Below are 24,531 nucleotides of genomic sequence, written 5' to 3' on the forward strand. Positions count from 1 at the left end.
CTTTGAAGATAAAAAAGCTGAAAATAACTTTCAAGCTCATAGTTTTGGAGGTAAACCAAACAAGACTCAACTATTTGTTTTTAAAATATAAAGAATATATTTTTTTCTTTATTTTATTAAGTACTTTATTTTACCACTAGCGGCTTCGCCCCTAGCCTCTAGGGGCTGCGACCCAAGATGTAATTAAAAAAAATAAGGGGGGGTGGGGGTTGTTTTTTGGGGGGTTAGGGGTGTCCCACCCCCAAAGAAAATAGCTCAAAACCACCACAGGACCAATAGGTATATACCCTGAAGAGTAGAATCCAATCAATTCAGTAATTACCGAGATCGTAAGCTTCAGACGGACGGACGTACAGACATCAAGCTACTTTGTATTATAGATGGTTTTAAAAATTAATATGACAAAATCTTCAAAACAAAACTCATAAAGTATTTGAAATAAAACTCATTTTATAACATTAAAAATCTTATGGCTGGCTTTATAACATTAATAAATTGAAAAAAATTCTCATATTTATTTAACACCCCTTTATGATGATTTGTAACTAGGAGAGAATGTAATTAAAAACAATGTGATACATAATGTCGTTCCAGTTGGCTGACAGAATTTTGTATATTTTAAATATGGCTAAACTTTTATAAGTAGAAAATAAATGTACGTATTACTGCAATTGTAAAATGTATATGTAAGTTTTGTATAATTTTTGTGTAAATTCGAAGTAGTAGTTCTTTTAACATGTATCATGAAAATGTGAAAAACCTTACATTATCTGGGAATTTTATCACTCTAAGATTTTGTCCCATGCTTCTAGCAAAACAAATATCATTTAATTATTTGTTAAAAATAATAGTTTTATTTTTGTTTATTTTAGTTATTTATCTTATCATTTGTTTTCAATATTTTACATAAAATGAACAAAAATTACAGAAGATAAGATTTGTTATTCTGTTTTTAGTTAACAATAAGTAATAATAAGTTGCACTAACCCTCTTTATGAGTTAAAGGGCGAATATAGTTTCAATATGATATGAGCTTATATGAAAGGTGCCATTACATACTTTTAAAATATCTATGTTAAATTTAAAAAATCAAAAAAATCCTTAAGTAGATTTTGCAATTTTTGCTTTTACTTCAACATATGATAAATGAGAAAGTCAACAAAATCGTTTATTTTACCCCTTTACAAGACTTTTTTTGACTAGTTTTCTTAAGTTTAATTGATTATTACATTGGCATGCATCTTAATTGATAATTAAAGTGTTTATTTTTTTTATATTATATACTATTTTATTGATTTTTTAAAAAGCATAAAATAATTTGCGTCAATTTGCGTCCGGAGTAATTACTAGGGTAAATAATACGTTTTAAAGTTTTTTTTTCTGTATAAAGATCAATGGTTAATTCTTGATGATATAATTACCCTAGTACGCATTTTTCAACACACACACACAAACGCACCGATCGCCAGATTTTCTCCAGAAAAAAATATAAGAAAAAAAACACTATTCACCTATTATTTTTGTCCTCTTTAAATTAATTATAACAATTACCATATAATTTTCATACTTACATGAAATAAAATTTCTCCTGTAAAGGTTTTTTTTTAAAAATAAAATTCATATACTTTACACTTTGTTGGGGAATATTGTCAAGGAAGAAACAATCCACAATACAAAAAAAATAGATTGATAACTGGTTTCCACTTTTATTATGACTATCATTTAACGAAAGCTTTTTAATTCAACCTTAAACCGAAGCCTTGTGTGATGCTAGGGTGTTTGGAGTTCTTAGGGAACCACACTTATTACATAAATTTATCCTGAGAATGTTCAGGTTTTAAGCTATAACAGACTTATACATTTGGATATGTCAATATCTTAAAGTTACTTATAATCTATGAAATTGCACGTTTTTCTTGAGCCCATATTATATTCAACCTATATTCGCCCTTTAAGGTATTTCAATCAGGTTATTTTTCAACTATAATGGTTTGTTAGGAATATTTCTTTGTTAAAGCAAAACAAAAATTGTGGAATAATTTTATTATAATCTTAAATTCAAAATGAACGAAAAATAAAGTATAAATTTTCATAGTTTTAGAATTTAGTACATAAAATATATAATCTTATATGAGTTGAGTATATAATATATTTTAGAACAAAATGCATGACCAGCTAGCTGGTTTGTTACTGGTTATCTCTTGCTCATCTATACTCATTGCTGCCAATGAAAAGGTTAATAAACAAATTCTCAATAATTATTCTAAAGACTAGTTTCCAATTAAAAAATATTTATGGCATTTAACTTTATAAGGGTGTTCAATTAGCAATTAATATTTCCAAACTCTAACTCATTATAACTTTTTGTATGAATATTAATTTTTAACGCATTGATAATAAGTTGAATTTTTAAAGATTGATGAAGACAAAGAAATTATGACAATGGATAACAAAGTTAACATGCTTCAGTGTATGTTTTGTAATAACTGTTTAGGTGAATAATTTTATGTTTAATAACTCTGAAAAATCTTATTCATAGACAATGTAATTGTAAATGTTATTCTAAAAGAAGAGCATATTATTTTTATAAATGAAATAGACCAGCCTCTAGTGACAGCACAACAATATAATATTTATAGTTAGATTATTTATTTGCTCAATTGAGCTTGAGTTGTCACTTGTACTGCCTGCCTTTCCTTCCATTTCACAAAATGGCTCATTAACTATTATTAGCACTAAATTAAAACTTACCATGTGAAAATCTAAAATGCTTTCTGAAGGTTTGCCTTCCAAATTAAAGGAATAAATGCCAGCTAAGCTATATTGAAGTGTAAAATTTGTATTTTATTGAAAAAGTTATGTATTTTTTTATATTTTTATTAGATAAAAATGCAATTTTATTTTTTTTATCTACAAACAGGGGCGTCCAAGCTTTTTTTTGGGGAGGGATAACATTTTTTTAAGGGGGGGGGGGTAATTTGCTTTTCGGGGGGGGAGTAAAATGCCGCGCAAAGCTTGCCGCAAATTTTTTTACCCCCCCCCCAAAAAAAAAAAAAAAATTTTACCCTGGGGGTAAAATTTGCTCACGGGGGGTAATTAACCCCCCTGAAATCTGTTGGCAGGGGTAAATTTTGTTTACCCCCCCTAAATACTCCCGGGGTAACATTTTTTGGGGGGGTAAATGTAAAAAGGTACCTACCTAATAATAAAATTCTATTAAATATTTAGTAGTAAAAATTTTTTTGTTTGGGATTTTTTATTTTTTGGGGGGGGGTATTTACTCCCAAAGTTGTTAAGGGGGGTAAATACCCCCTTCTGAATTGTTGGGGGTGCCTATGGCACCCTCAAGGTAGGGGTAAATTTTTAATGGGGGGGGGGGGGTAATCACCCCTTTATCCCCCCCATTGGACCTCCTTGTAGACTACAAGCCTCATTACAAAGCATACTTTTTTTAGAGGTTTCTATAACATCTACAGCAGGTGCAGCAGAAAATTATGGGGACATTCTTGGCAGGTTTGTTACATTTATATTTTCTTATTTCATGAGGTAAGGACTACTATTAGGGATATTCGCTTTTTTAGAAGTTTAATTTACATTTTAGTTTAATAACATTGAACAATATCTTGTAAATTTATACCTATATACAAGACTTGAAAATGATAGTCTTGTGATATATGCATCTTTTAAAGCTTCAATATTCTTAAAATAGCATGGCAAAACTTTCAGTGGAGCCATATGATTATTGCTTACTTCCCTGTGACATACAAAAGTAGAACTTTATTCTTGTAATTTAAGCTTGCAATCATTTTTCTAAAATGGTAGCCTAAACAATCACATATTAGACATTGTTAGGTGAACCATAGAACTGTCTGGTAAAATTTGATATTTCTTATTTATATCTTTTATGCTTACCAATTATCATCATATGTTGAGCAATGTATTTCAAGGTTCACTACTCCAAGTACTTCATCTTGTTAATTGCATTTCGTGCAACTATCCCTTTTTCATTTTCATTTTTAAAATCTGTAATTTCCATATTATTATGTTGTTTGTTAACTTAAATAAAACTTTTTAGTGAGGCATTATTTCCTAACATTCATCCATTTTAGTTACAGACTAGGTGGTTTCTATGGGACTATTGCTTACTTTAGGTAAGCCCTTTTATGCATGTAAAAAAAAGGATGACAACATCCATAAGTAGCAAAGCTCAAGATTTATGAATGGATATTGGGAAAAAAATTATTATATAGCAGTGTCATGTAATAATCATTAAACTTGATAAAGTAGGGAAATCATGAAGCCTTTAAAATCACACAATCTTTAAATCATGAAAACAAATCTAGGAATCTATCTAGCACCTCAACTAATAGACAAATCTTGATGAAACGTGGTTAATATACGTAGAATATGAGTATATTCAATCCCTGATAATTTCAGCCATCAATCCTGAATAGGAATAGAGAAAATGCTGAAAACCTAAAAATCTAGGAATCAATCAGGCACTTCAATAAATAAACAAAACTTAATAAAACTTAGTAAAAACATGTAGAATGTAAAATAATTTAATCTCTAAAAGTTTTAGCCGTCTATCTTGAATAGGAATTGAGAAAATCACAAAAACTTTAAAATCTAGGAATCAATCTAGCACCCCAAATAACATACAGATGGACAAAACATGGTTAGATAAGATGGGCATATGTCATAGGAATCACTAAAAATATATATTGAACTTATATCTTTAATCAAAATTATGGGATGATACATATAATTCTTAAAAACAAATGTCATTTGGCTTTATTGGTGAAAACTTATTTATATTAAAATTAGGAAATCAAATTTTATAAAATAATTTTAAGATCACCTTAAAATACCATGATTTTATTGTTAATCTAAGTATAAATAAAATTATTTTTATTTTAACTTTTATCTAAACATTTAAGGAAAGGAATAGGACCAGATGATAAACATTTATATTTACTGCCTGGATATGGAACTAACCCTATGACTAACTCTGTACATTGGTTTGTTTCTGGTAGGTTTATTTTTAAATAACCTAAAATTTGTAAAATATACAAGTTTTTTTCTGCATAAATCTATGTGATAACTTTTCCTAGATTTATTATTAATATATAGATTTGATCACAATAACATTCATAAAATAAACACATTTTTGATAAATTAAACATTTACATTTTCAGAAAGTCTGGACCCCTATGTTAATGCCTTTGTTTTTATTCATCACCCAATACAAACTCAGGGTGGAATGATTTGCCCGTAAGTACAATTCTTTTAAACCGGTAATATTTGTATAATTAATTAATTTAACCACAACAAAATTCCCAAATTTACATATAACATAAACTTGGACAATAAAGTGGGGGTCTTCTGATTTCTAAAGCTTCATACATAACACTGATGTAGGAACAGAAATAAATCACTCATAGATTTATTACTCTAGATAGTCATTCAGACACAATAATTGATTCAACTTAAAGTATCACACAAATAAAAAATTGTATTATATAAAATTAAATCCCATAAAAAGAATAATGAAATTTTAGATCAATGTAATTTCACCAATTAAAGCACCATTCTAAGAAATATAACTTTTTATAAATTAAATGACAAATATCTTCTGTTCTGTTTTAAATATGCACATCTTCTTACCAATAATGCAGTTGGATTCTACTTGAAAACTGTAAAAGTCCAATTTATTTTCTGAAGTGTGATAATTTTTTTTAGGTGGGAATATGTAGATGGGTGGCAATATGTTTACCAACATCACTGGACAAATGACCCTACTCTCAAAGTAATTATATCTTTAAATATCATTTTCTCTAGCATCCAAAGGTTTAACCTATGAAATAATTGCTACACCATGGTAAAAGCTAGTCTTGATAATCCAGTTCAGTGTATTGACACTTCTTTCAATCTATTGGGGTGGAAAACATTTCTTTTACATAAAGGAAACCTTCACTGCTTTATTTACTTTAATTATTTTCAACGCCCCCCCCCCCCCCCCCTCCTATTATCTCAGTTCCTATTAGAGCTAGTTCAAGTCCCCTTTTTGATAATGAATTTCTGACCTTTTATAAGTCAAAGTCAATTTTCGCTTCCTTCACCCTTTTATTTAACAACCTTTGTTTTTAGGTCCTTTTTTTACTTAAAAATTTCAAACGGCTGTAATTTTCTTATTTTTGAAGCTAGAAGAACCATTTTTTTCCAGAAAATGTTTATCCTAATGTAAATTTTATATTAGAAATATCAAAACACAAATTTCTGTACTTGGCAGCTGCTAGCCGCCGCAGTGGGCAGTCGGCGGAAAATTGGCAGCAGATCTTTAATTTTAATACGTTATGTGGACATGTAAGAAAAGCTTAAGCTTAAGTTAAAAATTTGATGACTCTAAGTCAAAAATTGCGGCCACAGGAGCCTTTTAAAGATTTCTGGAGACCTGGAGGATCAGGACCTGCAGGATCATACCTGAAACCTGAAATTGAATTAAACACTTGAATATGAGGATGTACTACTAGAGGATATTTTAGTATATTGCTAAGATAAAATGCTTTGTTTGGTCAAAAAAAATATTTTTGCTCTTTACCTGGATGACCCTGCCAGGTTTGCTGGCATCCTATGCCTGCAAGGATGGAGATATTCAAAAAATTCTAACTCTCAGTTATGTGTTATACCCATTAGATCTTTTCATGAAAATACTCTTTTTCGAATTTTAGTCTTCTGCTAACCTAAAAAGTTACTTTAGGAGCCTAGAAATACATGTACAAAATTTCAGCTCTCTATCCCTACTGGCGACCTAGCGCCAGGCATGTAAAATATCAACAGATAACGGTAGCACGGCGGTTTTAACAATATCTCAGCAATGTGCAGGTTTTAAGCTCTTCTGCATATTTCAATTTAAACACATAAGGGCAAAGATATATTATCCCAAAAATCTTTTGTCAAAGTCTACTCTACACCTAGCGCCAGTCAGTTTTCTAAAATCATGCATTTTATACCTGTGAAAATAGAAATCGCCAGCGCTAGGTGTAGAGTAGACTTTGACAAAAGATTTTTGGGATATTATATCTTTGGCCTTATGTGTTTAAGTTGAAATATGCAGAACACATAAATTCATCTTCTAAGCCATTCTCTAGGCATTTTAATTTTTTTTATGAAATAACGGGATTTCAAAACTGCCCTTTGAAAAGGCCTAAAAATTTTTTTTTTGTCACTTTTTTCACTGCTTATAGTTACAACCTATTAAGATATTATGCTCAGTTAAAAAAAAATCGGCGCCTCCAACACCAAAACCGGCAAAAACTGGCAGTTAAACTTCTGTGCCCCTACTTGCCCCCCTCTTCGGCCAACAGTAGTTATCTCAAGAAGTAAAAGAGATATCAACACAGAGAAAGAAAGCTTTTTAGATAAAACTGAACTAAGTAACCATTACACATTTAATTTTGGGACTTTCCTTCTAGGCGCTTGTGGAGCAAAAGACCCACCAAAACACTAATAATATGAGTTCTGAGCTTATTTTTAAAGATATCAACCTGATTTTTTTTAAATCTTTTGTTACCATAATTGAACTCAGTAACATTTACAGATTTCATTTTGGGACTTTCCTACTAGGGGCTTGTTTGGCAAAAGACCCCCAAAAACTAAAAATGTGAGTTCTGAACTTATTTTTAAAGATATCAACCTAATTTTTTTTGAGAAAACTTTTTTCACATAATTAAACTCAGCAACCTATACAGATTTTATTTTGGGACTTTCCTTCCAGGTGCTAGTGGAGCAAAAGATCCCCCAAAACACAAAAAATATGAGTTCTGAGCTTATTTTTAAAGATATTAACCTGATTTTTTTAAAGAAAACTTTTTTACCATAACCAAACTCAGCAGGGGCGTCCAAGCTTTTTTTTTGGGAGGGGGGGGTAATATTTGCTTGGGAGGGGGGGTAATTACCCCCCCTGAAACCTGTTGGCCGGGGCAAATTTTGTTTACCTTCCCAAAATTTACCCCCAAATTTTTAAAGAAAATTTTTAAAATAAAACTGAACTCAGTAATGATTAAACATTTCATTTTGGGACTTTCCTTTGAGGGGCTTGTGGAGCAAAAGACCCCCCAAAACACAAAAAATATGAGTTCTGAGCTGATATTTTAAGATATCAACCTGATTTTTTAAAGGAACCTTTTTTAACATAACCGAACCGAGTTTTTTTTTTGGGGGGGGGGGGAGGGAGGCACCCCCAAATTCGTTTTGGGGGGGGGGGTATTCCCCACTTTACCCCCCCTCTTGGACGTCTATGAAACTCAGTAATGTTTACAGATTTCATTTTAGGACTTTCCTTCTAGGGGCTAGTTGGGCAAAAGACCCCCAAAACTAAAAATATGAGTTATGAGCTTATTTTTAAAGATATCAACCTGATTTTTTTTTTGAAAACTTTGTTAACATAACCAAACTCAGTAACATTTACAGATTTCATTTTGAGACTTTCCTTCTAGAGGCTTGTTTGGCAAAAGACCCCCAAAAACTAAAAATATGAGTTCTGGACTTATTTTTAAAGATATCAACCATTTAGGAGGGGGTATTTTAGGAGGGGTAAACAATTTTGAATACCCCAAAAAAATAAAAAATCTCTAACAAAAAAAATACCAAACATTTATTAAAATTTAAATTACCCCCCACCAAAAAAAAAAATGTAGCCTGGACGCAAATTTTCTTTACCAACAGATTTCAGGGGGGGTAATTACCCCCCCCCCCCCACTCCAAGCAAATTTTACCCCTAAAGAAATAGCTTGGACGCCCCTGCTGAGTTTGGTTATGTTAAAAAAGTTTTCTTTAAAAAAATCAGTTTGATATCTTTAAATATCAGCTCAGAACTTATAATTTTGTGTTTTGGGGGGTCTTTTGCTCCACAAGCCCCTCAAAGAAAACTCCCAAAATGAAATGTGTAATCATTACTGAGTTCAGTTTTATTTAAAAAATTTTCTTTAAAAAAATCAGGTTGATAGCTTTAAAAATAAGCTCAGAACTCATATTTTTTGTGTTTTGGGGGGTCTTTTGCTCCACTAGCACCTGGAAGGAAAGTCCCAAAATGAAATCTGTCTAGGTTGCTGAGTTTGGTTATGTGAAAAAAGTTTTCTCAAAAAAAATTAGGTTGATATCTTCAAAAATAAGTCCAGAACTCATATTTTTAGTTTTTGGGGGTCTTTTGCCAAACAAGCCCCTAGAAGGAAAGTCCCAAAATGAAATCTGTAAATGTTACTGAGTTCAATTATGGTAACAAAAGATTTTTAAAAAAATCAGGTTGATATCTTAGCTCAGTACTCATATTATTAGTGTTTTGGTGGGTCTTTTGCTCCACAAGCCCCTAGAAGGAAAGTCCCAAAATTAAATATGTAATAGTTACTTAGTTCAGTTTTATTTAAAAAGCTTTCTTTCTGTGTGTTGATATCTCTTTTACTTCTTGAGATAACTACTGTTTACCGAAGAGGGGGGCAAGTAGGGGCACAGAAGTTTAGCTGCCAGTTTTTGCCGGTTTTGGTGCTAGAGGCGCCGATTTTTTTAACTGAGCATAATATCTTAATAAGTTGTAACTATAAGCAGTGAAAAAAGTGACAAAAAAAGATATTTTTTAGGCCTTTTCAAAGGGCAGTTTTGAAATCCCGTTATTTCATAAAAAAAAATTAAATGCCTAGAGAATGGCTTGGAAGATGAATTCAGGTGTTCTGCATATTTCAACTTAAACACATAAGGCCAAAGATATAATATCCCAAAAATCTTTTGTCAAAGTCTACTCTACACCTAGCGCTGGCGATTTCTATTTTCACAGGTATAAAATGCATGATTTTAGAAAACTGACTGGCGCTAGGTGTAGAGTAGACTTTGACAAAACATTTTTGGGATAATATATCTTTGCCCGTATGTGTTTAAATTGAAATATGCAGAAGAGCTTAAAACCTGCACATTGCTGAGATATTGTTAAAACCGCCGTGCTACCGTTATCTGTTGATATTTTACATGCCTGGCGCTAGGTCGCCAGTAGGGATAGAGAGCTGAAATTTTGTACATGTATTTCTAGGCTCCTAAAGTAACTTTTTAGGTTAGCAGAAGACTAAAATTCGAAAAAGAGTATTTTCATGAAAAGATCTATTACCCATACTTAAAAAGTCACGCAGTTTGGGCTCTTTATCTTTTACACACAGAAAATGAGATAGAAAAAACTAAAAGGGGGGGGGGGGCGTTCAAGGCCCTCCCCCCTCAACCATTAAGGGTTAAATTAAATTGCATAGAAACTATATCATTTCAGTTCATTTCTGACAGAACATTAGGTTGCCAGTAACTGATTTTTCATTTTTCTTACACCTAAAATTTAATTTTAAAATGCATACAACTTTGTTGTTATTAAAGCTAATGGCTTCAAATTTGTGGTATTGGGTCTACTTGTGGCAATGTTTCAGCAGTACTGATCGCTGTACTTCTTGCAGTTTTCCTTTAAAATACTGAAATAGACATAAAAATCACAACAAATAAAATTATTTACTTGAATAATTAATTTTCCAGTCTTTGATTAAGTTGATAATCCATTTTTTTAGGTTGAGTGTGTCTGGTTTAGAGAAGAAGAATAAACTTCACAAGAAAATGATAAAAAAATTTTAAACTGTTAATTTTGATAATTATTTTAAAGCTAATTTATTTTCTGTATGTTTCTTCTTTGCAAAACATTTTTGAATAATGTTTTTTTATTTATTGAGTAGTTATGAATTCCTGAGTAATTTTTATCCCATAGAATTCATTGTTACAGCGGTATTTATCCCCCTGGCAAAATTAATTGGGATTAAAGGTAAAAAAAATTGCAATGGTCGTTTATCAATTTACTAGTCAATAGACACTTTTCTTACCTTCTGTTGATTATGTAGGTGAATTACATTTGTAAAAGAAGAAAATTTGAGAGTTAAAAAATTTATTTCAGTGGATTTAAATAGAAGCATTTATCCCAAGAGGATCACTTAATCATATAGTTATATTGAATATTTAATGAATTATTCTATACAGACAAAAATGCATTTCATGTATGCTGTTTTACTGTTGATTGGATTTAGCTCAGAATTACAAATCTCTGCCAATCATAAGGTTTATGATACAAACAACATTGAATTTTTGCTACTTCTAATTTTAGTTAAATTTTTTCTTATGATTATTAAAAATAATAAATATATAAATTGATTAAAAAGAAAAATATTATATAGAAATTCATATTTTTCATTAGTTGGAAGAAGTCAATAGTACCAAAATACCAGACTATCCTTATACATATTATTGTAATCAATGTGCAGGTAGAGCATCTAAATTACTTAATGGGTACCAACTACAAATATTATTTGTTTGTGTAAGAATTTATTATTAGAAAATATTTACATGCACATGATATTTCTTTTATATGTCTTTATGAATTTCAGTGATTGAAGTTACCTCTACAGGTGGCGCTGCTCAATATCAAGCAAACAGACTTGGCATGTAAGTCTAAAAAATCAGTTAATCAATATACCCAAAACATTACTTTTCAGTGTTATAGAATTAAGCATGTTGTTTTCAATTTAAAAAAATTATAAAAAGAAGAACTTTTTTTAATACAAAGCTGATTTACAATAAGTTTATTTCTAAAGTTTAGTCCATAATGATGAAAAAGGAATTTATTTACAGGAAAATGTGCTTTTTATAGATAATATACATACAGCTGCTTTTTCTGATATAAGATATTCATTTGTACAACTTAAATTCTTTTTAGATACACTTATGAAGGATTTTTTAGACTTGGGGAATGGATGTTTGCTGCTTTCAGGTAAGTATTCTTATTAGTAGCGAAGCTACTCTTTAATACCAAATGTCTGTCTGTTCGTCTGAGACAGAAAGGGGGAAATCAAGTTTCATTAAGATTCATCAATTGGTTGGTGTGCTAGATCAATTTAATTTTTACATTTTTAAGTTTTCATGATTTTCTCAATTCCTATTCAAGATATTCAGTTGAAATTTTAAGAGATTGAATACGTTTATATTCTGCATACTTTTATCAAGTTTTATTGATTATTTGCTTAATCTTATTGGTTGAGGTGCTAGATCGATTCCTAGATTTTCACGTTTATGAAACTGTTCTATATTTCATTTTTACCAATTATCCATCCATAATGTTTTAGCTTCGCTACTTTTGGATGTTGCCATTCTTGTTTTATTCTTAGCTAACAAACTTTTGTAACATAAACAAAAACAAATTTAAAATTATTGCAACTTAGATTTTAAAAGATTACAATTGATATTGTTTAGAAATGGTAATGACCAAGTGCTGTGGGTACATCATCTAAACACTAACCCAGAAATGGGGTTTGTTTCTTGGAAAGTTGCTGGTATTTTTACTTTATTAATAAGCTATTGGCTACAACCCTAGAGGCCCCTAGTGGCCTAATAATTGTATAATCTTTTTTTATTTTAAATTTATATTTTAAAGTTAGTATGTTTTTCAACGTATTTTAAAAAAATTACACTATTCTAAGACATGAAGATATATTTCGATTTTAGCAATCATTTTCAATTCATTTTGTCTAAAAAATATAGGCATGAGACATTAGAAATTTTATATAGAACAATGTCACAAATTATTTTGAATCTTAGGTATCACCATAGAATACAGATGACTACTGAAAAAGTTTGAAATAAAAGATTAAAACATTAGTTTTTTAATACAGGAGGAGTAGGGAATAATTCTTGGCCTTGTTTGAGTTATGGGGCGGGGCATAGTTTTTATTAAAGGAATTTTTTTGATGGTTAGGAAAAAGGCGGAGTTTTGGATGGTGAGTTTGGTTGAAGGCGGAGACAGAAAAAAACTGGGAGGAGACAAAAAAGTGGGAGGAGTGGGGGGGGGTTATGAAAAGATTGTGAATTTATCTTTGTCCTTGGTTGTTCATGGGTGGAGATTTGGATTTTGAAATCTGTTAAAAAAATGGGTGGAGTTATTCCTGAGATGGGAAAAATTTTTATCTTTATGATATCCTGCTTTGTTTAGGTTTTAGGATGGAGGAAGAATTGGTGTTTTTTTGAATTAACCAAAAAAGTGAAAAAATGTGTACATTTTTTTGATGAAACATGAAATGAAAACTAAATGGTATAAAATGTTGACTTATTTGAGAATTTTGGAAGTATAATTTGATGATGCAAACAATTGATTTGTGTTTAGGGATAACCTGAATATCAAAAAAGCTTAATCCTTTGAAATGTTAATTGTGTTTTAAAAGTTTTTTTTATAAAAATTTGCAAATGCACACAGTTAATTTGAGTTTAAAGAAATGTTTAGAAATAAAATATTTTTTACAAACTAAACGATGAGGGTTTTTTAGTAGATCTCTGAAACTGCAAACAAATGTTATGTGTTGAAAAAGAAATTAGTTGGAAAGATGGGTCTTGTTTGAAAAAAGGATTTTTTTGTTTAATTGATGATTAAATGTTTGTTGGGTGAAGCAAATTACACAATTTTATTGAGAGCAGAATCAAAAGACCTAATCAAAAGTTTTTCCCTAACTAGGCGTATCCAGGGGTCTGTGCTTCTTATTTTCTCTATTGGGACAATTTCCAAGTCCTGTAGATTGTGTCCTTGGGCCTTGAAATGACTTCCAACTGTAGTTGATCCCGTTTTGATTGTGTGGCTGTGCTCGTTAAAACGGCTGGAGATCATTCTACTTGTTTGGCCCACATACTGAGGTCTCCTAACTGCACAGGATCCACTGTTTTTCCTACAAGTAATAAGATATATAACGTTTTTACTAGTACAGTCTAGAGTGCTTAAAATAGGGAAGATTTCATTGGTTTTAGTGTTTATGACACTTTTACAAAACCGGAGGGAATTGTGACACATTTTACAAACCCTGCTTGACCTTCTCTCTGTAATTACTGGTGGGAGTTGTGCCTTAATTAAAAAATCCCGTAGATTTTTTGGTCTGGACCAGCAAATCATTGGTGGATCTGGAAAGGTTCTTTTGAGGTGTGGATTCTGTATCATGACTTTCCAAAACCTAAACAAGATATTAGAAATATTGGGTAGTCTGGGATCGAATTGAAGTGAGAGTACAACTCTCTTTACCGGATTTTTTTCGGTTTTTATCAATGCTGTTGCTCTGGGTAGATTAATGACCTTTTCAAAAGCTTTAACTAAGTTTTGTTTGTAACCTCTTCCTAACAGTTTTTCTTGTAATATGTCCAGGTGTGCTAAAAAGTCTAAATTGTCAGAGCAGATTCGTTTGAGTCTTAGAGCTAAAGAGTAGGGAATGTTTTGGGTGATGTGACCAGGGTGACAGCTTGATGGCAAGAGATATGTACATTTCTTGCCAGGTTTTGTAAAAAGGGATGTCCTAATAAATCCTTGTTCAGTTATGGAAATTACAGTATCCAAAAATTTAACTTTTTTACTCTGAAAATCATAAGAGGCTTTAAATTTAATCAGGGGATGTATGTTGTTTATATGTTCTAAAAAATTTAAAAGTTCTACTTCAGATCAAGTCCACAGCATAATGCAGTCATCTATGTACCGTCTGTACCATGCTGGGGCTTGGCCTCTCCAAGTTCTAAGCATTCTACCTTCTATAACAGACATAAAAATATTAGCAAATGTGGGGGCAACCCTGGTTCCCATTGCCACGACTACTTCCTGCAAATAAAATTTGTTGTCAAAAGTTAGGATATTACAACTGAGCACCATACCTAAAAGAGTTATTAAAAATGCAGTTGGAACTGTTTTATCTTCTCTCTTATCTAAAAACTCCTGAAAATAATGCATTCCCTCGTCTATAGGTATGTTTGTGTATAGAGCTGTAACATCCAGAGTGACTGGCACACAACCTGCAGGTTGTGGACCTTTCTGATTTTCAGATTCTATGAATCTGAGAAGATTTGGTGTGTCTTCAATGAAGCTGGGTATATCCTTAACTAAATGGTTACTATGATAATCAACAAAATGACTGGAATTTCCAAAGGTTGTACCTGATGCTGATTCAACAGGGCGTAGGGGGGGGATTTTTCCTCCAGCTGGCCATTTAGCTGGGTCCACGTGGTCTTTTACAAGTCCATATAGCTTCCCTGGGCTGAAATGGTCGGGGACTAGCCACTTTGCTTCATCCTCTCCTATCCAGCCTCTTTGCCTACCTTTCCTGACAATGTCCTTAAGCTCCTCTAAATGGTTGAATTGCAGCTGATCTGCTTCAACAGCCTCTAAAGTCCTAAAGTAAAGATGATTAGTACCATTTTCGTCCTTGAATTCTGCCTTTAAAAGCTGTTCCATTCCTGAAATGTATTCTGGGGTGTTAAGAATTGCTACCCCACCCATTTTGTCCATCGGTTTGATGGTAATAACTCTGGATTTTTGTAGACTAACCAGCTTGTCCATGGCTGCTCTTTCATTTACAGGTAGATTCCTGTGTGTTTTTTTCAAGTCTGAGCCTAAAACACAAGATAAACTACCATTTAAAAAGGTTGTCAGGTCAGCTGTTGGGGTACCTTGCGGTTGTCTAATGTTGGTTGGTTTCCATGGAACCTTAATAAAATTGTCAGTCAAAGATAGGTCAAGTTCCCTCTCTTCATTTGACTCTTTTTCTTTATTGATTTTGTCCATCCAGTTCATTGTGCGTCCCATTCTCTCAAAACCTGCAACAATCTGAGTTGTATTAACAGTTTTAGGGACAATGGCATAATTTAAACCTTTGTTTAATAAACTTTCCATGTCTTTTGTTACCTCAATATCACTAAAATTGGTTACTAAAGGTAGTTGCATTTTGCGATCAATTTTCTGTTTAAGCTTCCTATAACGATTTCTATTGATGAATTTCCTATTTTTCTTCTTTTGTTTTGTTTCTTCATTTGTTAAGCTGGTTTTTAAATGCGAAGGGAGGGGCCTATTTTCAAATTTATAATTAAGAAATAATTTGTCTATGTTGCGCTCAAAGCGAGAATATTTAAAAAAAAAAATTTTGGGATTTCTCTTCCCAGGATCTATGAGATCCTTAGGAACAAACAGACAGACAAACATATAAAATTAAAAATATTTATCTAATTGAATATTACATAACTGTCCAATGGTGATATTAGGATTTAGGAGGGATTGACTTTCTTTAATTATTAAGCTAGTACTATGTTTTGGTATTTCAGAAAATCATACTCTCTATTATATAATTTTAACTACAAAACTTTGCAAATTGCTGTAAATATATTGTTAACTATTAAAAGGTAATTATACAATCATTTTATAGACAGCTTTCCACACATAGTAAAATTTTAAATTCCAGTTTAGTTGGCTCTGATCCACCTCCAATTTCTAAAAAGTACTGTTTAAACATTTGTTTTGCATTTATTTTTATAGCAGTAACTATTTTATGCTTTGTAGAACAATTCATTGAAAAATACAATTGAAAAGAGTATTTTCTTTATTTTCAGATGATCGTATTAATCTTAATGTTGGTCTTCAGAGCAGGTTTCAATTTGGCTTTTCAGATTTCTGCCCGTAAGGACCAATTTTTTTTTTTTTAATAAAATGATTATAACCTTCTTATTTTTGAAAATATCCAAATAAAATAAATAAGTAAATTGCTTTTTTTCCATATGCGCAGTTTTAAAAAAGATCTTATTACTAAAAATGCATTTGACATAGAAAAATATGAAAATATGACAAATTATAGTTTCCTAAATAGCAGTTCATCTTTAAAATTCATAAAAGTAATTTTCTTACACCTTTTTCTAGATAGATATTTCACTCCTTAATTCACATTTCAAATGAATTAAAGATTTTTTTATTTAGATGGGAAATCACTTCTGGATGGGAGTATGAGCATGAATCCCAGTTGAACTATGATCCTACTCTTAAGGTAATAATCTTTCTCGTATTTATTCGAATCCGGTGGATAGGAACCGGTTCTCATACATACGAAAAAACTATGTCTAGCATCGCATTATATCCAGCTTTCTACGAATATAGAAATGTACAATCATAAGGTTAAAACCAGTTTTTTTAGCCGGTGCCTCCGGCACCTCGGGGGTAAAAAAACTAGTTTTAATCTCATATTTGTACTTTCTATATCTGCGGAAAGCCGTTTATAATACGATGCGAGAAATAACTATTCTCGTATTTTTCGTTTATTTCTATCAAACAGTACATATTAAAGGGGTAGTTGTACGAAGTGCAAACTTGAATTTAGTGAACTGCATACATTTTTCTGTTCAATGGTTTAAACTAAATCCAATAAACATATATTGGAAATAATTTCAATTTTCTACTAGGTAGTTTAAAGATATCAAGACTTGAAAATCATAATTTTATGCAACACTTATAGCTGTCTTGTTTTCACAAAAAAAAGCATGATAACTTTTGGTGATGCCTAATTGATTGCTATTGATTATAATTCAAAATTATATATGTTAGATGATATTCTTGTAACTTATGGCTTGCAATCACACCTGTTAAATGCACTTCATGCAACTCTCCCTTATCAAAATCACCCTGTATATAAATACAATACAATACCTTTAATTGATCTCAGACATTCCAAGGTACTGTATTAAAAGTTTTTCTACACGCAGGGTTGGTGCATCCATTGATATATCTTATCACTAATTCATGCATGTTTAAAATGTTCTATAGATTTAAAACTTAGTGTAAGAATTCCTGTAACAGCAAGGTAAATTTGAAGATGTAGGAAATCTATAATAATGAACACAAAGTCATCACCATCCTATTCATTTTACTAAGATAGCTCAAATATTAAGCTTTAAAAAAGCAGTTTGTAACGGACACTCTGTATAAACCTTAATGTAGTCAAGTAAATTTGAGAGGGATATAAAATGAACTTTTGTTCAGGCTTTAAATCTAAATAATATTAAAAATAAATGTTTTGTTACTATAAATTTGTAATTGTTTGTGTAACAATCTAAGCTTCACTTTTATGGTTGTTATTTACCTTGTATTTGTAAACTTTTAATTTTATGTATTGTTATTTCAGGTCGAGTGTTTACAGTACAGAGAATCAGAGTAGCTTTTAAATGCAACTAATAATCACATTTTTATAAGCAAAGCTACTCTATAATTCACTATGCCTGTCTTACATCAGTACATAAGGCTATGGGGAAAATGTGATTTCTAGGCTGCTATCTAAGATATAAGGCTATAACTTATTGTCCACATTCTCATCATTAGAGCATAATCAACTATAACTTTAAAATATCCATGACAGTTGGACTGCTTTTTAGCAGGTTTTTGGCTATTTTTATATTTTTCACTATTTCTCCATTTCTTTGTTGTTTTTGGTCGGATTATATTTATAAATGACAGAATCAAAATTAAAATACCAATTATTTTGCTCAAAGATTAAAAACAAACCGTAGTTTTTATTTTTTATATATTTCCCCATAATCTTATTGTTTTTTGGTTCATTTTCAATGTTTTTGAAAATAATAGTATAACAATTTAATTTATCATCCAGTATGCGCTTTACTTTTACCATCAGTCTATCAGTCATCATACAAAATATATAATGGTTTTATGACTTTTTTTCTTATATTAATTTATTCATTATTCTAATAAATGCTCTTTTAATCTTTTTGTAAATATTTTTTCACATGATTGTTTGTGCTTCGCTACTTTTGGATGTTGTAATCCTTGTTTCTATTGTGATTATGAGCTTACATTTGTGATTTAATAGGAGAAATCTAATAAACTTTATTTAACTGTTGTATATATTCAAAAATAACAATATTATCTAATAAACAAAATTATTAAAATTTCTAATAATTGAGGTAGTAGGTAAAGTAACAGTAGTAAAAAAAACAATTAATAAGCAACTATATTGCTGAGTCATAGATTAGCATGATATTGAGTTTGTTATGATCAAAGAATATGAGCCAATACATTTCTGTAAGTTTGACAAAAAAGATCAATGATTGAACCTCTTACATTTAAAATGAACTTAGTAATAGTGTCTAACTTTTTATCTTTGTGACGTAATAAAAATCCATCTCTTTTTTAGGGGTTTCCTTTCCCACCTCCCCTCTCATCCTTCGATTTTTGTTACGTTTCAAAGATAAAAAGTTAGACACTATTACTAGGTTCATTTAAAATTAGTGAACAATATATAAAGTATAAGTAAAACATATATTAGATTACCAGGCCAACACCCTACCCATTGCACTGCATTACCTGATGACGAGTAAGGAATAGAATTTCGACCAGAGAGCTTAACGAACTTATTCCCTAGATTCTTAATTGGTACCTAGAAGGAAAACAGGCAGCTTTTATGTCTTTCTATTTGAATCTAAAGATCTCGCCAACCTCTGAGAAGAAAAGGTTTGGAAAGATTATTTTGTTTGAAAAAGGATAGCACAACCCTACATTCTTAAGAGGGGTGTTAAAATTTTCTGGCGAACTTCGCGCACCCCCCTAACCAAAAACCTGCACTGGGTTGAAACAGTAAGTACTTAATAGAAATTTCATGAATTTGAGAAATATACAATATTCTAGAACATTTCCAGCTATGTTGCAAAATATTATCTGTTGATACAATGTTGCAATTTGTTCACTCTCTTAAACTAATCACTTTATCCGTGTGTACACTAATACCCTTGGGGGTGGGGTAAGCTCAAAACACCCATATCCCTTATAATCTCAGCTACTGTTAGAGCTAGAGGGCTAAAAATTTTGTGCATGTCCCCTGTTTGATAAAGAATTTTCTACTACAAGTCAGTCAGTCATATCTTGCTTTCTTTAACCTTTAATTTAACAACCTGTGTCTTTAGGTCCTCTTTTACTTAAAAATCTTAATCGACTGTAATTACCTTATTCTTGAAGCTAGAAAATAAATTTTTTCAGAAAATGTTTATGTAATAGGTAATCAGAAATTTCAAAAGATTAAATTTTGCCAGCGAAATTATCGTTTGTTTTCTTATTATCTTAAGTCACTTTAGTTAAGTTATTTTGGGTAATGGATGGCCCCGCAGGGTTAGGTCCTCCGCAGGTGTTAAGTATGGGGAAAAATTAATACTCCCCCATATTTTAATTCGTTTAAAAGTTTTCATTTTTCGACAGGTAATTTGAGAAAATGCACCATAGAGTGTGTATGAAAAAAAACAAGGATGACGAAATTATGATTAGCAGAAAACAGATTTTCAGTGGTCATTAAAAGAGAGAGAACATGATAATTTTTACACCCCTTAAAATTTAAGTGGGTAAGACTTTTTTACCTTGATACCCTTTCCGTTTTTAGAGGCGTATACCAAGACCCTTGACAAGGGGGCTGTATCCAATCACCTTATATAGCCAGAGGTGGCTGGTTAAACCCAGCCCTCCCCCTTCTGCACGCCTCTGCTTAAATAACATATTTATGTGTTTACAGAAAATTGCGACTTCTAAGGAAATATAGGATTGCAACATATGAAGAAAATACTGAACATGTTGTATGGGTGCTTTCCAACAACGTGCCTGTGGAACACTGATAACCCCCCCCCCCTTAAGGGGTTGTGCACAGGTAAAAAAGATACCCCCCCTCCGTCTCATTTTTTAATAAAAGATTGAAATGAGATAAAGAAGTTTTTTCTCGAAGCCTTACCCCTGGAGGCGGGGCTCTAGCCCTGCGAAACCTCCACTAGTACCCAATATAGCATTACATAATCTAACCTAAACAAACAGACAAACCCCCCCCCCCCCCCCCCCTACTAAAACATATAATTTAATTTCTTTTAAACTAAAGGTGGTTCCGGGACTCCTTGATGAACACATATACTTTAAGAGATATCGCCGTATATAGCCCTAACATATAGGGGCTTTATATATTTAAATTGTTAAATTGCAGAAAAATGACCTAAAATCATCCAAAGGCTTAAGTATATCTAAAAATTAAATAGCCTTACCCCATCAAGGGTCCTATGTGAACCATAAAGGATAAATCAATCAGATGTATGGTTAACAAAAACCAAACTACTTTATATACTAGGATAGGCTAAGTTGAGTATTACAATGAATTTTTTGTTACGAATCCGAAATTAATTGCAATCATTTGAGCAATAGAAATAGTTCATGGCCATTGCAACTAATTTAAAAATAATAATAATTTGAAATGTTAATTTATTTTTAGTAACGAAGCTACTCTATAATACGAGAAATCCGTCCATCTGCTGTATAGATCTATAGTATAGATGTATATAAAGACAACTACCTCCCTTCCTTTTCAAAGACCGCTTTCGTCTGCTTCTAAATTATTTTCTGGTAATTGGCTGTGTTAATTTAAGCGACACCATTAGTTGGTTTTTAATGAGCCAATAGAAAGGTACAACTATTTTTGTTCATCGCTACTTGTTGTCATCCTTGCTTTCCTATTTATCTTACCTGAAAATTATAGAGCAATCCGTTTTGTCAAATTAAGATCTTTCTGAATAAACACACGCACACATAAATACATATACACACGCTCACACACAGACACACACATACACACTCACAGTCACACACACATATATACACACATCTACATAGCGCATCTCATAGGAATATTGCGACATAAAAAGAAATCTAATGTCTGTTAAATGTATATACATGATTGACTATAGGTTTTCTGAAATAGATTTTCTGAATGGACATAAATGTAGAAAAACGTATAGACTGCGTGGGGGCAGGGGAATATTCAAAATAAAATAAAAGTGGGGCTATTTGATATGATCACTTATTAACAAAAAAAATCTAAAATGATATCAGGAAGTTCAGATCTAAGCTAAATAGAAAAAAAATTGGCAAAATTTACTTTTTTTTTCGGTGTTCTCTCCAATTTAGGATATTTTGTTATCGAAGATACTCTCTCCTTTAAGTGTCAAAACGGTAAAACCTTTAAAAAATACCTTTCTTGTCAATGTTATTTAAAATTTTGAAGATTCAATTTGGTTGTATTCTGGAAGTTAAACCAATCCTGAATTCTAAAAAAGGTGGTCTCAAATCCCCTTCTACGCCCCATGTAAACACCCTTCCATATCGACATTGGTGAACGGAAGTCATATGATATTACACGGTGTTTTTACAATTTCCATTTTTTTTTATTGGCAAATGATAATAAATAGAATTGTGTAAAAAAGAGATAAAATTATCTTACAATACTCAATAATCTTGCTTAGAAAAGATTGCTTCTAATCTTTTAGTCAAAATATTGAAGGGCCTCCAATGAATTTAGGGAATACCAAAATGAAATGTTAATATTTTCAATGTTTTGTTTCTTATATAAAGTATAAAAGACTTGGGCTAAACTAGTCAACTCTTAGTTATAATATCCAGTAACGTTTTTCTGGACTGTTTCGAATTCACACTAAATGTCCAATAATAATAGTAGTAACTTGATATGGATTTCATACACAGCGACAAATAAACATTACAGCAAATAGTCATGTATTATTGTTTTACAAATTTAGTAATTTCTTACCGATATGTTATAGGTCTTATTGCTAAATTTTAATGCATATACCTAATCATTTTGTGCTGTCTTTCTATTTTTTAATTTTTCTATAACTGCTCACAAGTTCTCATAGAACTATATACTTTGTTTCTTTTAATTTAAAGAAAATTTATTTTGTTGTAAGAATAAAACACCATAAGAAACAGTTCTCACCTGTCTAAGAAAGTTCAGGGATTTAAAGGAATAAGACAGTGGCTAATAAATTAATGTACATCCCCAATATAAATACCCAAAAATTAACCCTCTTGTAGGTTATAATTAGTGGTTGAAACGTTTGGACACTCAACTTAACAAAGTTACCAAAAGTTATTAAAAGTTCCCAAAGATGTTAAGCCAACGAATAAGAAAACATTATTATAAAACTTTTGGTTTTTAGACTAGTGTAATAAATAGCCCATAGTCCCCCCCCACTCTCTCTCTTTGAGTCAAGCTACTCAATAATTTGATCGTCGATCATTCCGTCGGTAAATAGGAATATTTATTTCTCGTATCGTATTATAAACGGCTTTCCGCGGATATAGAATGTACAATTATAAGATTAAAACTAGTTTTTTTAGCCCCGTGGTGCCGAAGGCACCGGCTAAAAAAACTAGTTTTAATCTTATGATTGTACATTTCTATATTCGTAGAAAACTGGATATAATACGATGCTAGACATAGTTTTTTCGTATTCATGAGAACCGGTTCCTATTTACCGCATTCAAATAAATACGAGAAAGGTTTTTCTCTGCTAGTAGTTTTCAATTTAACTCACGACCGTTGCTCAAAACAAAGCGCATCCGCTCGTCGTCGGGAGGTGATAGGTTTAACGCTACGTCATAACTAAAGACATCAAAAGTTGTTCCTACTTGTACTATGTCAGGTGCGCGACATAAATAGATAGAGTAGGGGGAATGCCTTGGCTCAAAACAGGAGCAACTCATACCATGCACTGTTAGGACTTCTGAGACAAAGGTCGTGTAATCAAAGAGTTAGTTGTCTGATGGGTGTTACTTAACCTGATACCCTGGGTGTTTGGACAGAAAAGGATGGTTTTCCTGGGTTGTTTTTGTAAAACTTTTGGGACTTGTTTAAAAACAGCACAATATCCCCCCACTTTGTTTTTGTAATGTTATAAGCGAAGCATATTTACTAACAAGACTTTAAAAACAGGGATGGCAACATCCATAAAAGCGAAGCACTGAAACACGGACACCATCACTTGTATGATGTCAGAACTGAATAATCAGAATATAAATGTATAAGAGTCGAAGCAAAATTGTAAGTAAATTTGTTGAAAAACTGCTTAATACAGAATAATGTCTATGTACATACTTACATTTTTATGACTTGATTGTAGAGTTGCCTCGCTTATAATAATGTACTTTGCTGTTCCAAGGAATCAATATACCAAAATTCAGAAATGTAAAAAAGTAAAAAATTCAATATGTTTATAATGGACGTACGGACGTTCTTGTAATTATTATAGAGTTGCTACGCTTTCTAAATCGTACCTAACTACTACAGGAATCACCATGCAAAGTTTGAAATCGATAGGAAAATTCTAACATGCCTAAATTAACGAAAAAAGCTATCCGTTACAAACGGACCGACACTAATTATAGAAAAGATTCGCTTTTTGAAAAGTATGTCAAAATAAAACGTCCTTTAATAAGTTAGCCCTTTTCGTTAATTTAAACAGGTGTGAATTGTCCAATCAATTTCAAACTTTTCATGATGATTCCTATATTCCTATATTAAATTATCATGACACTCTACTTGTTTTAATGTTCGTTTGTCTTACCATTTTAGAGCTTCGCTTTAATGGATGTTGTCATCCTTGTTTAATCATCATCTGGAATGTACGTCAATCTATCGTCCATATTTGCATAGAATAACATTTATTTATAAGGGTATTAATACATATCATTGATTACTGTAATTTAAAATCTTATTTTTAAAGTAGCTTCGCCCCAAAAAATATAATCTGTATGGGTTGTTTTGTCCCGCCTTTTATAATGTAACTGTGGTATCCGCCGAG

At 31.5% G+C, this 24,531-nt stretch overlaps 2 protein-coding genes across 3 annotated transcripts; both read left to right on the plus strand.

Moving 5' to 3' along the window:
* Positions 1–2,158: 2,158 nt before the first annotated feature.
* LOC145305531 (uncharacterized) lies at positions 2,159–11,059 on the plus strand. 2 transcript variants are annotated; one of them, XM_080147169.1, is made up of 8 exons: positions 2,159–2,235; positions 2,416–2,494; positions 3,456–3,513; positions 4,110–4,151; positions 4,941–5,032; positions 5,199–5,274; positions 5,743–5,809; positions 10,593–11,059. In XM_080147169.1, exons 1-8 carry the CDS (start codon positions 2,164–2,166, stop codon positions 10,623–10,625), a joined length of 519 nt encoding a protein of 172 aa, XP_080003295.1. In that variant the 5' UTR covers positions 2,159–2,163; the 3' UTR covers positions 10,626–11,059. The 2 variants fall into 2 exon arrangements, with proteins under 2 accessions (XP_080003295.1, XP_080003296.1); XM_080147170.1 differs by lacking the exon at positions 4,110–4,151.
* On the plus strand, positions 10,996–18,762 carry LOC145305530 (uncharacterized). The gene is made up of 8 exons (XM_080147168.1): positions 10,996–11,130; positions 11,267–11,333; positions 11,457–11,514; positions 11,786–11,839; positions 12,319–12,398; positions 16,468–16,534; positions 16,829–16,895; positions 18,027–18,762. The coding sequence occupies exons 1-8, from the start codon at positions 11,035–11,037 to the stop codon at positions 18,057–18,059; spliced, it is 522 nt and encodes a 173-aa protein (XP_080003294.1). The 5' UTR covers positions 10,996–11,034; the 3' UTR covers positions 18,060–18,762.
* Positions 18,763–24,531: the final 5,769 nt, after the last annotated feature.

The sequence above is a fragment of the Acartia tonsa genome, chromosome 14 (genome assembly GCF_053477335.1).
Source record: "Acartia tonsa isolate MP-2025a chromosome 14, ASM5347733v1, whole genome shotgun sequence".
NCBI classification, from domain to species: Eukaryota; Metazoa; Arthropoda; class Copepoda; order Calanoida; family Acartiidae; genus Acartia; species Acartia tonsa.

Coding starts and splice junctions, on each gene's coding strand:
- LOC145305531 (XM_080147169.1), top strand. CDS start 2,164: ATGCATGACCAGCTAGCTGGTTTGTTACTGGTTATCTCTTGCTCATCT. Junction 2,495..3,455: donor GTTTTGTAATAACTGTTTAG/GTGAATAATTTT, acceptor TACTTTTTTTAG/AGGTTTCTATAACATCTACA. Junction 3,514..4,109: donor TATGGGGACATTCTTGGCAG/GTTTGTTACATT, acceptor CATCCATTTTAG/TTACAGACTAGGTGGTTTCT.
- LOC145305530 (XM_080147168.1), top strand. CDS start 11,035: ATGAATTATTCTATACAGACAAAAATGCATTTCATGTATGCTGTTTTA. Junction 11,131..11,266: donor AAATCTCTGCCAATCATAAG/GTTTATGATACA, acceptor ATTTTTCATTAG/TTGGAAGAAGTCAATAGTAC. Junction 11,840..12,318: donor TGGATGTTTGCTGCTTTCAG/GTAAGTATTCTT, acceptor GATATTGTTTAG/AAATGGTAATGACCAAGTGC.